General features: G+C 34.4%; 1 protein-coding gene across 2 annotated transcripts; it reads left to right on the top strand.

Moving 5' to 3' along the window:
• Nucleotides 1-8,844: 8,844 nt before the first annotated feature.
• On the top strand, nucleotides 8,845-13,081 carry LOC122042847 (glycine-rich RNA-binding protein RZ1A-like). 2 transcript variants are annotated; one of them, XM_042603179.1, is made up of 4 exons: nucleotides 8,845-8,973; nucleotides 11,010-11,131; nucleotides 12,193-12,735; nucleotides 12,810-13,081. In XM_042603179.1, the coding sequence occupies exons 2-3, from the start codon at nucleotides 11,021-11,023 to the stop codon at nucleotides 12,712-12,714; spliced, it is 633 nt and encodes a 210-aa protein (XP_042459113.1). In that variant the 5' UTR covers nucleotides 8,845-8,973; nucleotides 11,010-11,020; the 3' UTR covers nucleotides 12,715-12,735; nucleotides 12,810-13,081. The 2 variants fall into 2 exon arrangements, with proteins under 2 accessions (XP_042459113.1, XP_042459114.1); XM_042603180.1 differs by lacking the exon at nucleotides 8,845-8,973 and adding an exon at nucleotides 8,991-9,174.
• Nucleotides 13,082-13,463: the final 382 nt, after the last annotated feature.

Below are 13,463 nucleotides of genomic sequence, written 5' to 3'. Positions count from 1 at the left end.
TCAAACAAGTGCAAGTACAAGAAATTAATGGTTAAAATAAAGTATTTTACATTAGAAAGGTATGTACCTGACACAAGGTCTATGGGTGGGCTCCTAGATCGCCCCTAGGCCCCTAGATCGCCTAGTAGTACCTTGATAAGTTCGGGATTAACTACCTCGAATCTTATTAAGGATGCGTGCAAAGTGGTACAATGCCGGGCCCAAAGCAAGATGATTATTATTTTCACTAATTATGTACTATAATGTTTTCAAGCTTCATGGTTTGTTTTAGTGTAAGCTTCCCAAGTTGAGAATTTGAGTTATATTGTGTAGCATTGATGAACTCTATAATATGTCAAGAATTCTGTGTTCCTTACATTCCTAGCATGGTTTTTAAGTTGATGGTTTGCATGATAAACTGATTTTAAAAATGCATATCATGTACATATTTCCGAAGTATGGTTTTAGTGTGAGTTACTGTCAAGTGTATGCTTGTGTTTTCCTCCAGCAGTTTTAAAAAGCATGTCTTCTTTTAACGTATCATTTTGTGAGTAGATGGTACTTACTAAGCATCCGCTTATAGATTTGCATTTCCTTATACTGCAGATAAAGGTAAAGAAAAGCTCGAGTAAGAGGGGGTAGCAGGAGTAGTGCTTGGTGGGTGTGTGTGTCGGAACTGTGGAAAAATATCTTGGACTTGCTAGTGCGAGGAACATGTTAAACCTTGGTGTAGTGTATTTTTCTATCTTGTGGCTATGCATGAAGCACTGTTAAGAGTTGCTTATGATGATTTACAGTTTGGTAGTGATTAGTGTGTCACAGACTCTTCATCAATAAAAGGGGTAGAATGAGAGTCCAAGGAGGAGTACAAAGGGGAGAACAACTTTCTTTGTAGGGCTGGGCGTGACCCCCACACAGCTCGTGACATGGCAGTGTGGAGTCACACGACCCCAAAACTCTCCCTCTCGGTCTAAGTGACACGACCGTGTGAATTCACACGGTCGTGCCAGAGTGGGGTGTGTGATCCCCACACGACCGTGTGGAGTCACACAATCCCGAACTTTCTTCTCTCGGCCAAGTTGACACGACCGTGTGAAGGTGCACAACCGTGCCTTGCTCTCTCTGGAGGACCTACACAGCCGTGTGGTATACACAGTCGTGCCCAACCTAGTCTCTGGAAGGGGTTACACGACCGTGTGCTACACACGGCCATGCAAGGCTTAGCCTTTGGAAATGTCACACAACCGTGTGACACACACGGCCATGTGATGGGTCTTACTTCAAAGGTGACACAACCACTTGTCCTTTACATTGTCGTGCCCTGCACTAGCAGGGAAGGCCTTACACGGTCGTGTGGCACACACGGTCGTGCCCAATTTTGGGCCTGGTAGGCTATATGATCGGTCATCTTCACACGGCCATGTCTTGGTTCCTCATGGGTAAGTCTACTCGGTCGGTCAGGGCCACATGGCTCAGGCCTCTAGCAGATCTAGACTTCATCTCAGCTCTGCTTCCCTCCAAAACACGACTGAGGAGTCACAACAAGTTCAAAGGAGATCTCTGGATCGAGTAGTGTGCACATAACGAAGTCTTTTATTAGGTATGAAAAGTGTAACACCCGTGCCTTAGGTTAGGGTAATAAGTAGGGTGGGCGCTACAGTTTGGTATCAGAGCCAGTTCCACCCTTCCGCCACACACACCTCAAGCATTGATCCTGCAGCTTCCAAGTAAGAAAGTACCTTTTTCATAACTTTTATGCATCTAGTTTCAATTATGAGTAATAAGAAATGCTTGAATAAGATTTAGCATGCTTATATATGAAAATAGTGATGATAGTAAGTAGGAATGAGGATGGGTTGACGTATGTCTCACTAGTTTGGTTTATGATATATAAAATAGCTAGAGGACGACCGACTAGATAGCCGAGAGCTAATGAACCTCAACCAGTGGAAAATGAGTCTGCACCATAGCCCAACCTTTTAGAAGTAGTAGCTCAGCTGCAGAGACAATTGGCGGAGCAGCAGTAGGTTATTGCTACCTTGTCTGATCCTCCCGTAGTCACACTAGAAGCTAATACGGTGGCACCTATTACGGCCACATTAATTTATTCATGATAATTAAACCCTTAAGTCATATTCCTTAATCATAAATTTGATCACATTAAATTATGACTTCTTTAATTGATGACATTATACATTTATAATTATAATTATGTCCAAAATTCTAACACTTAATACATAATCAAGGAAATGTTTAAATTTATACCATGTAGTTTTAATTTACTATGTGATCATGCAATCTAATAAAATATAAAAAATAAATTAACCATAACATAAATAGATTAACTAATTTTTTACATGGTTATAATTTCCCAAATAACCTTAATGGTAATTGATGATGTCTGAATGAAGGAAGCTGAAAAGTCAAGAATAGGATAACTATTGACGGGATAAAGACTTCAATCCTTAAAATAAAACTAAATCAGGGAAGGGGTCTATAGCGTTGGTCCTACAACGCTCAAATTAGAATCAGGAAGAGAGAATGAGTATTTGAGAAATAAATAAATCTTACCTTTCTTCATACGTATCCTTTTATACTTTTCTTTATGATCGTTCACCTTATTTAATGATATTAATTGCTAGAGGAAGACTTCTTTATCTTGACTTCTGTGCATTAATGATAAATGAAGTATTCTTCTTGGTCTTGGCTTCTTCATCTTTAATGATGATAGACGGAGTGCTCTTTTTTATTTTCTCGTCTCCTCTTGTCTAGTATCATTCTTGCGCCAGATGGCCGATCTGAGAGGCTTGCTTTCCTACCAGACAGGTGGTCCGAGAGCTCGTTTTCCTACCAACCGAAACAACCGGCTATGGATTTGTCTATTCGTCCGATCGACCCATGATGTTCATTCGTCTGACCGACCAGATAATCCACTTGGCCACTCCTTTATCAACCGGGCTAATCAGATAATCACTTTTAATTGAGGCTCTTTCTATAAGTTTCTATATTAATCACCTTAATTTTAATTAATACTATATTAATTTATCCATGATAGATGGACTCTTCTCTACCGCCACATCAGTAGTGAATGACTTGAGCGACCAATTTAGCTCAATGGATTTCGTAAGAGACTTTTGGGAAGTTATTTTCTATTAATAATTTTAGCTTTGACTTGACCCTTTAATAAGAAAATGGTAGATTTCTCATTAGTTCTGTCCTTATCACCTAAACCAATTTTTTTTTATAATTACCTTTAACTCCAATTAAGATGTGGACCCAATGGTAAACTACTCTAGGGGCCTTGTTTAATGTATCAATTTGATTTTTCAAGTCACAATTTTTCTACTTATACTTCTTTTATTTTTGACTCATGTGAACAAGTAATATCATCAAGTTTGCATTCCAATACGCCAAGTTTTTTTTTCTAAATGAATATTCTTTCTTTAAGATTTATTTAAAGATCTATTTACAGAAGCGACAACATCTAATAATTCTTCAATAGAAAAGCTACTTACAATGTCACACGAGTTGTGTGAATTTGTCGATGCAATTTGGCCTCATGTGGTCAAGTTTGACCAATTGAGTGGTATTTGGAGAGACTAAGGTATTAGAGAGTTTGTTGGTATAATTGCACTCAAAGTAATCAGGTTCAACTAAGCAACTTTGATGTTTGAAAAAAAAAATGAAATCAGATATATTGTGAATAATGATATGTTTTGCAAGCATACAGGTGCAAGTTATATGACAAAATTAAGTGCAATGGATGAAGTCGAAGTTAGTTATGGTTCATCGGACATTTGACAATTAGAGAAGTTCAAGTGGATTGAGGATTAAATATTTAACAAATGAAAATCCAAGCAAATTAAGAGTGATAAAATATTTAGCAGATAAAAATTTGGATAGATCAAGATTGATTGATTATCTAACAAATGAGAAAGATTCGGAGACAAAACCAAACCTCTTATAAATCCTATTTATTACAACAAGAAGAAAAGAACATAACAATAAGATAATAAAAAAATACCATGAATAAAAAAAAATACAAGATGAGGATTGAAAACCCTCAAACAATAAAATCTACTCAACTTCCTTAGCCTTTCACAATTTTCTCAAATGGAGATCCAAACAAACCAATAACAAACTAGCAAAATTGAGTGGAGGAGTATTGTATTTTAATTTGATAAGAAAAGTTGAGAATAAAAATCTTAAATTATAAATAGTAATTGTTTTAAAAGGACTTTGTTTCTTGACCCTCCTATTTCATTCATACACTTCTTTTTTCTAAAATACTCTTTAAAAGTAAAAAAAATAATTATATTATATGTTTTAGTACTTAATTAAAATTTAATAGATACATCACACTTTTTAAAAAAAAAAAAAACAAGTTATTAGACTCAAATTGGAACCATCCATTATATTTTGACATTAAATATTAAAAAATTAATTTTATATTATTTTTTCATATTTAATGTGCAACATTAGAAATGCATTTAATATTATTGTCTATTGAAAATTTATACATTATTATCTTCATTTTAAAATTTATTTATTTTGTAATTACAGAATTTGGTTTAATGCTAAAATATATTATACAATTTTAGAATTTAATTTAGGATTTAAACATTAATAACTTATTCACCTGAGCACTTAACTTATTTATAATATAAAATATTTTTAAAACCACAACGAACCTATTTCGATCATCTTCTCTATCGGATAACTCCGTCCTATTTGCTTTAAAGTTAAATGTGGCATATTGACACGCAAGCCGGTCCTAGACTTTGAAGGGTCCAATGCAAAAAAAAAAAAAATAGGCCCTTTAAATTTAGATAAAAATAATAAAATCAATACTATATAATAATTCATCAACAGAACACAAACTAAAATCCATAATAATGAAAACATTATATTCAATGTTGCTAATACTCAGTATTAGAAAATAAAAAAGAATTATTACAATTAACTATGAAAAACTGATCTTCTTGCAGTTTTATTTGCAAAGTCATCGATCAATTTTTCATAATTGAATTTTTCTAAAAACTCACTCTCAATCGAAATCATAGCTAATGCATTCAATCTTGTTTAGGTCATGGTTGATCTCAAACAAGATTTCAACAACTTCAATTTAGAAAAATTTATTTCTGCAGATGCGACAATCACCGGAATAGTTAATAATATCCTGTATGCAATGAATGAATTCGGGAAACAATTCATTCTTTATAAAAAAATTAGTATTTCACTTGTTGTTTTTGTTTCCTTTGGCAAAATATGTTGTATGATTTTCAGTTCTTAATATAAGTCATCTCCATCCAAATCTGAAACATCTTGTCGTGTACCATTTTTTTCTTTGTAGTTTTCTTTTAAGATTCTTACAACGAGCTTTCAAGTCCTCATCAATCAATGAACTCAACTTTTCAGCTGTGAAAAGAAATCCAAAAAGATATTCATATTCCTCATATCGTTCAAACCTTTTCTTCAATAACCCAATTGTTTGATCTACTATGAACAAGAAATAATGAACTCTAAAAGCTTCCTCGACAAATTCTTGAGGTAGTTTCGAAGACTCATATGTAACCTCATCAAAATGCCTTTTTTATATATATATTTGTCTTTTTTCAGGAAAAACAGGATCAATCTCCATTGTTGAAGCAAGTTCTTTTGTTGTATTGATAGCTTGTCCAAATCCAGATTCTCTATACTCTTCAAAAGAAGCAATTAACCCCTTAATCTTGGTCATAGCTACGTCAATAAGCATGTTTTCAGATTGTAAGGTTTTGCTAACAATATTAACTTTACCTAATATCTCATACCAAATAATCATACCCACTAAAAACTCAAAATTTCCAAGTTCAAATGTTGCTAAAGACTTTGCTTCACTTCTTATTTTAGAGTCAGTGTCTTTTTCTTCTGCAACTTGAAGTAAAGCTTCTCTGATTTGTTGAGCTTGAAGTACCACTACTTTTACACTTTCAGTACGACTTTCCCATCGAGTGATTGACAATGACTTGAGAGTTAAATCTTTTACCATTACATGATCTATCAAAATCTTCCACCTCTTTGTAGAATGAGAAAATATTGTATAAATCCATTGTACTACTCCAAAAAAGTCTTTCGCTTTTCCACAGGAATTTGCAATATCACAAAGTGTTAAATTCAAACAATGACAACCACATGGAGTATACAATGCTCTACGATTTATATCCAACAATTTTTTTTTTACGCCTTGGTGCCTCCCTTTCATATTTGCCCCATTATCGTATCCCTGCCCTCTCACATTATCAATATCAAGATCAAAACTCTTCAACACATTTTGCAGTTCTTCAAACAAGCCTTGTCCTGTTGTATCATCCACTTTTAAAAATCCCAAAAAGTATTCTTCTACTTTCATTGGGCTTGTAGAAACATCAACACATCTTATAACTAAAGTCATTTGCTCTTGGTTACTAATATCAGGAGTGCAATCAAGTATTACAGAAAAGAACTTAGCTTTTTTAATGATTTCAAGAATAGAACTCTTTATTTGAGAAGCTAACAAGCATATCAATTTATTCTGAATTTTGTGGCTAAGATAATGATGATGTGTATTTCTTTCAATATGTTCTCTCATCATTGAGTCTCACTCAACAATCATCTCAATAGCAGTCATAAAATTTCCATTGTTATCATCATAAAGTTTCTCATTACTACCACGAAATGCTATATTTTGTTTAGCCAAAAATTTCACAAGTGAAATTAATCGGTGTAATACCTTCCTCCAATGCTCTTTTGCCTTCTTGATTTGATCTTGAATAGCATGATCAATTGTTGTACCCTTCATTAACCTGATACGCAACTCAGACCAACTAACATAATAATTGATATGCTCAATACTTGTCTCATGTTCTTTAAGTCTGCTACTAAGATGTCCCCAATCACAGTATCCCTCATTTGCTAGTTGACTTGGTTGAGGTCCCCTTTTGAACAACTTGCAACAAAAACAAAATGTTTTATCAAGTGCTTGTGAGTAGACAAATCAATCTCTATGGTGCTTTTGACAATTTGGCAAAATCCGAGTATAGAAATCTGAAGAGAATCGTCTATTTGATCTATCTTTGGGACCTTTCCCTGTTAATATATCTCTTATAGGGCCATTTTCCACTAATTGATCCTTCCACTTGGGATCTAAATTCTCCCAATTTTTAGGATCAAAAATGTCAAGTGGAATTGATGAACTTGGTTCTTCATTCACTTCATTAATAGCATCATCATCACTTTCAGAATAATTATTTTTAAAGTCTAAGTCATCACCACTTTCATTGTCTTCAATCTCATTCACATCTCCCTCTATATCATTTTCAATGGCTAAGCCTTCATGTAATTCATTACCATTGTTTTCTTGTTTTTCTTCATTAACCAAATCTTCAAGTAATCAATTTTTCGATTCTTTGACAATAAATCTGTCAATTGCCCCTCTTTGAGACTCAATAAATTCTTCAACTCTTTTTCTTTTTTTTTTCCGCTTATCATGTCCTGATAGATACTTTCTAGTATTAGCCATTCTAATTTTCTACAAAAAAAAAAAAAAAAACAAACTCTCAAACAACCACTTATTACAGATATTAGACAAGCATTTATTATAAAATGTTCATTTTGCAACTCAATTTCCTATGAAGTAATTTCTTATGAAAATGAATCCCTGCTCCAGGAAGCTATTGAGAAACACAAGCAGAGAGAAAAATATGATAACATATTAATATTTATCATGGAAGAAAACAACATGCTAATTGCTAAGTAAAACATATGAGAAGGAAAAATATGATTCATATGAAGATACAATAGTCCAAATAGAGGGGAAACTGGAAGAATTGAAAATCAAAAAATTTACCATGATTCTCTTATGGAAATTCTTAAAGTTTAGCCGTTTAAGGAAGGTGTTGCTGGCGTCCCAGGTATCTCCACATCTTGGAAGAATGCAAAGAAATAGGGAGATAGAGAAATAGGAACAAGAGATGTCTCTAAAAAAATGTAAAACTGCATTATTAATAAGAAGAAAGGAATTGCATAAGTGCTCTGTAATAGAAGAAAATCAAATATTTGCATGATTGTGCATGCTAATTACATGTCATACTACAATCGAACATGTAAATAATTAGCTTTATTTAACAGGTAATAAATAGTATACTACCACGTCTCTGTCGAGCCTTCGGCGAACAGTAAAAGTAGAAAAAGGCGGCATCTTTAGGTTTAGCGAAGATGGAGGAAGAAATATCCGTGTGGTTATTTTTTTGCACTTTTACAAAAAAAACTCATAATAGTTTATAATTTATAAGTAGGTTCTTTTAATTACATTTTTTTATATGGGTTAACTTTGTTATAAAATATATTAAAAAATGGGCCCTCAAAGAAATGGGGCCCTGTGCGTCAGCCCCATGTTGACCGCATCAGGGCCGGTTCTGTTGACACACCATATTTAATGGATGAAAAAACTAAATAATTTCCCAAATATATGATAGTTTAATAAAATAAAGAGAATAGGGTAGATTTATTAAACCCAATGTCATAGATTTAATAATTAATCCTTCAAAATTCATTTTAAGATAAACTATATACATGCCATTTAATTATTTTGGCGACCTCATGGATTAGATATTTATGAGTAAGTTTGGTATTTAATTTAATAAATATTAAAAAAAAATAAGTTTGAATATTATTTATTAAATTATATAAAAATTTATTTTTTTATTTAAATATATAAAAATATAATAACTTATTAAAATTTTTATACATTAGATGAGCATTTCAGTTAAATGCAATTTGTGAGATATGGGCCCAACCCTCGGCGACCCGGGCTGATGGATCTTGAAACCGTAATAGATCAGCAATTATTCGGCCTCTGTGTTTTTATATTGTCAACGCATTCTATAAATATCAAGTCCCGGAAAGGGGATTAGGCTAGGCTTTCTAGTATACTTCCTCCGTTCTATATCGGACGGCCGTTTATCTGCGCCTACAAAGGTTTGATTTCTTTCTCATGGTTCGTGTGAGATCTTCGTCTGCTCCCGTCTTTTTTACTTGTTGGTTTAAACTTCGAGAGCTCTCTTCCCTCTGTGTTGGACATATTCATCCCTCTCGCTTATTGATTGCATGTTTGGATGATTTGGGCTTACGCTCACTCTTTCCCCCCAACCAAGAGGTGGTTTTGAAGTATTACACCTGGTATTTACTGCTGGTTTTTGTAAAATCTTGATTTTTATAGTAAGGTTTTAGATAATATTCATGATCTTTACACGAGATTCTATTGGATATAAATTGTTAGGCGGTTTAAACTTTTATTTAAGATTAAGAGACTCAGACGGGGTTTTTTGGTCGAGTTAGCCGTTTATGTGCAGGGCCTTGATTTTGAAAAATGTATTTCCTAGGGCTAGTACTCATTGCCCCTTGGACAATCATATTTTTTTTTATCGAAGCTGTAAAATTGGTAAGAATGATAATGAGACTGTGGCACAAGAAATCCATTCCAAACTGAAATTACATATTCAATTTATGCAGGAGTAATTCAGTCCTCCAATTTAATTACCTACTTGAATATCCACAGGACATAGATGTTGATAGTTTGATTAAAGTGGATATTGTTTCCAATTATTAGAGGGATGTGATTGACTTTTTAGGATGCGAAGATGGAGAACAAGTTCTGTATATTTCCAATATAATCATAGCTCTGCTTGTTTTCTATCAAATGGACAATCTTGACCAACTTCCCTTGTGATATACTTTCCTTAAATTGGGCTACATGTGTTTTATATTCTTGTAAGTGTATCAATGTAGCCAAAAGTTTCCTTTTTCTCACCTTTTTTGGTAGGAGAAAAGTTACTCATTTTTTATTTTGTTCATAATTAGACATGGCTTCAGATTAGTTTAGTATTTCAACTGAGTGATTTTATTTATTTGGGATAGTTTCTCCATAGATAAGATTGCTTATGTCACAGTGTATTTCTGTTGATTATTTTTTTCTTGCCTTAAGATAAATTAATGCTTCGTGTCAAGAAAGAGATAAAAATCTTGAATCTTGTCTCCATTGTCTGATCTTCTAGTGGCATATATTGATGGTAAGCTTGAACCAAAATGAATCAATGAATTTATGTTTCAATTAACTGTTTACAAATGTATCTAGAGTAAAGTAGAGAAAAATCCCTAATCAGAACTTGAATTTTGCATGCAATCCCCACTCATAAAAAATTTTGTTCCCACTCCCTGCATGCAAAGTTTTATTTGCTTCAACTCTCTCGTGCAAATATTGTGACCTAATTGCCCCTTAGATTTTTTTGGTACAAAAGGTCCAAAAATGAGTATAATTTAAAGAAAATCTAGTATATTTTCTATCCAATTGAGTATCATTTAAAGAAAATCTAGTATATTCGAGTATATTTTTAATTAAAATTGTCCTTCATATATTTTAGGTATAAATAGTCTAAAAATAAGTATAATTCCTATTAAATTCAGTATTTTAAACTAGAATCGAGTATATTTTCTATTAAATTGAGTACGATTTTTTTCCTATTTAATATAATTCCTCCTAAATTCAGTATCATTTGAAAAAAATCTAGTATATTTTTCATCCAATTGAGTATCATTTAAAAAAAATCTAGTATATTTTACATCTAATTGAGTACCATTTAAAGAAAATCTAGTATATTTTCCATCCAATTGAGGTGGAAAAAGAATCGTACTCAATATGATAGAAAATATACTGGATTCTAGTTTAATTGTACTGAATTTAAGAGGATTTATACTCATTTTTAGACTTTTTATACTTAAAATATCAGGGGCAATTAGGTAAGTATATTAGACTAGGGAGTGAAAAGAAAGATTTTTTCCAATGGGGAGTGCATGCAAAGTTGTGTTTACCAATGGGGACTGCATGCAAATTTTCCCATGTATCTATGGTATTTATTTCCCTGCTTTGTTAATCAGTCTATTGACTTGAAGCATGTTTTTTTCTTCATATATCTTACCTATTCGTTATGCCTTTATATGTCTATCTGGATCTCCAGCTCTAGAGAAAATGTCAGAAGTAGAAGAGTATCGCTGCTTTGTTGGTAGCCTTTCATGGTCAACAACTGATGGAAGTTTGAAGGAAGCATTTCAGAAGTTTGGCCATCTCACTGAGGCCAAGGTGGGAATCTGTTTTTGTTTTTTCCAATTTTTCTCTTCTTATGCTATCCTTATTTCTTTCAATTCTAATATTCTCCACATTATATTGTCATATTATCATTTATTGTTCTGTGGCAGTATAAGATCTGAACAGATTTAACTACCATTACTTGTTGTTTACACCAGCTATTGAGTCCTAGAAGGTAAAGCTTGTCACAAAAGTAGCCTTTTATTGTTTTGTTTTTCATTTTCTTTTCTTTTGTTGGTATAGTAGAGTTTATTTTCACATCATAGTTTCTTGGCATCTTTCCATTTATTGTTTGTTTACTAGGATTAGTGTGGCCAAACGGGCCAACCCATGGCAGGGCGGCCTCTCAAAACCCGGTCATATGGTGGGACGAGATGGCCTGCCATCCTGGTGGGTTGGGAAATCCCCAACCCAAGGTGGGTTGGGAAATCCCCAACCCAAGGTGGGTTGCAGGTTAGACGAGCTAGGCCATGACCCGCCATTTTTTTTTAAATGAAAATAGAAAAAAATTTAAGATTTTAAGTTTGGGTTACGGATTAGACACGTCAAGTCCACGAGTACATTGAGTTTTTTCACTTTAGTTTTAAATTTTGGGGAAAAATTTTCCTCAACCCGCTGGCTTGTTTGCGACCCGCGCAAGTCGTTCCGCTTGCACCCACCTTAAAATAGGTTGATAAAATTTGAACCCAACCTATTTAAATTATTTGGTGGGGCGGGCTAACTTGATGGGTCCAACCCAAATTGACGGCTCTAGCTGTGATGGATGAGCAAGAGGGAAAGGGAAAGCAATAAAGGAAACACATAAAGAGCCTTTCTTAATTTCCATATAACTAAGCTGTAGGCTATCACTTCGCCATCATGTTATCATTTTTTATAGAAAGGCTTTGGGACTCTGGAAGCCACTCATTCCATATGGGCTATCCTTAAAGAATGATTATCTATAGCTGGTTTTATCACTGCAAAAAACTTCTGTATGTTATTTTATTTTAAAGGTCTACCATAATACTTTATTTGGATATGAAATTTTCTCTTGGTTGGATTTTTTGTGTGCCTAGATTGTTCTTGATAAGTTTTCTGGTCGATCTCGTGGGTTTGGCTTTGTCACGTTTGATGCGGAGGATGCTATGGAAGAGGCTATTGAAGCAATGCATGGAATGAACCTTGATGGGCGATCTATTACTGTTGAAAGAGCCCAACCTCAGGGTCCTGGTGGAAGGGATCGTGATTCAGGGCGTGACTTTGATCGTGGTCGTGATCGAGGCCATGGTAGGGATTTTGGTGGTGGTGGTGGGCGGGGTTCAAATGGTAGTGACTGTTTTAAATGTGGGAAGCCTGGTCATTTTGCAAGGGAATGCCCATCTGGTGATGGTGGAAGAGGGGATAGGTACAGTGGCAGAGATGATTATGGGGGTAGTCGTGGTGGTGGCAATCGATATGGACCTGATCGTAATGGGGATCGCTTCAGTTCTCGGAACAGAGATGTGGTAAGCCGTGGTGGAGGTGGAGGTGATCGTTATAACCGTGATAGATCTGGTCCATATGAACGCCCTAATGGTGGTGGGGGCTACAGATCTTGATTTATTGCTGCTTGTTTTCAGGTATGACCGCTTCATGATTTCCATATTTTTTCAGCTTTCCTATGTAACATGTTTGTTTATATGTGAAAATGCAGTATTAAAGCTAGTTTTCCAACATTCCAACCTACAAAGGTGGTCGTGGGCCCTGGATACCAGCTTCAATGTAGTCATCTACTATTATTTTCTACTGTGGATTTGTTGAGTGCGCTACTCTTTGCCCGACTCAGTGCTTGAATATCACCCAGATATTAGTACTTTGTTTGATAATTGCCTTGTTCTTGGTGGAAATCCCACTGCTTTTCAGTACATTTGCTGTGTGCATTGCCTATATGTGAATCTATGATTTGATAAGTCTTGACCTTGATCTTGGGAATGTTGCTAAATATTGAAGTGGGCGAACAATACTGGTCTGCAAGGCCTGCTTTTAAGAATGATTAAAAATTTTACCAGATTATGGGAATTGGTCGTTCACTTTGAAATTTGGTAGTGTAAACTGTAGTCCCTCGGGTTATTATAATCTCCATCCAGTTTGCAGTTTGCATTTGACCAAAAAACTTAATGTGGAGGAGACGGGTAATCTTTATCATTTCTGCAGATGAAACATTTCAGTCACCTTTATAATCTTATTGACATTGTTAAACTTGTGACAGGTTCAACTTGGCCTTGTGAATTATGACATTTCTCAATCCTTTGTGGGTTACCAAATGACTAGCACTGTTCAAATTTGTGTGACCTAGTATCGTCATTCT

This window comes from Zingiber officinale, chromosome 2A (genome assembly GCF_018446385.1).
Source record: "Zingiber officinale cultivar Zhangliang chromosome 2A, Zo_v1.1, whole genome shotgun sequence".
Taxonomy (NCBI): Eukaryota; Viridiplantae; Streptophyta; class Magnoliopsida; order Zingiberales; family Zingiberaceae; genus Zingiber; species Zingiber officinale.
This window is presented reverse-complemented; position numbering and strand designations above follow the sequence as displayed.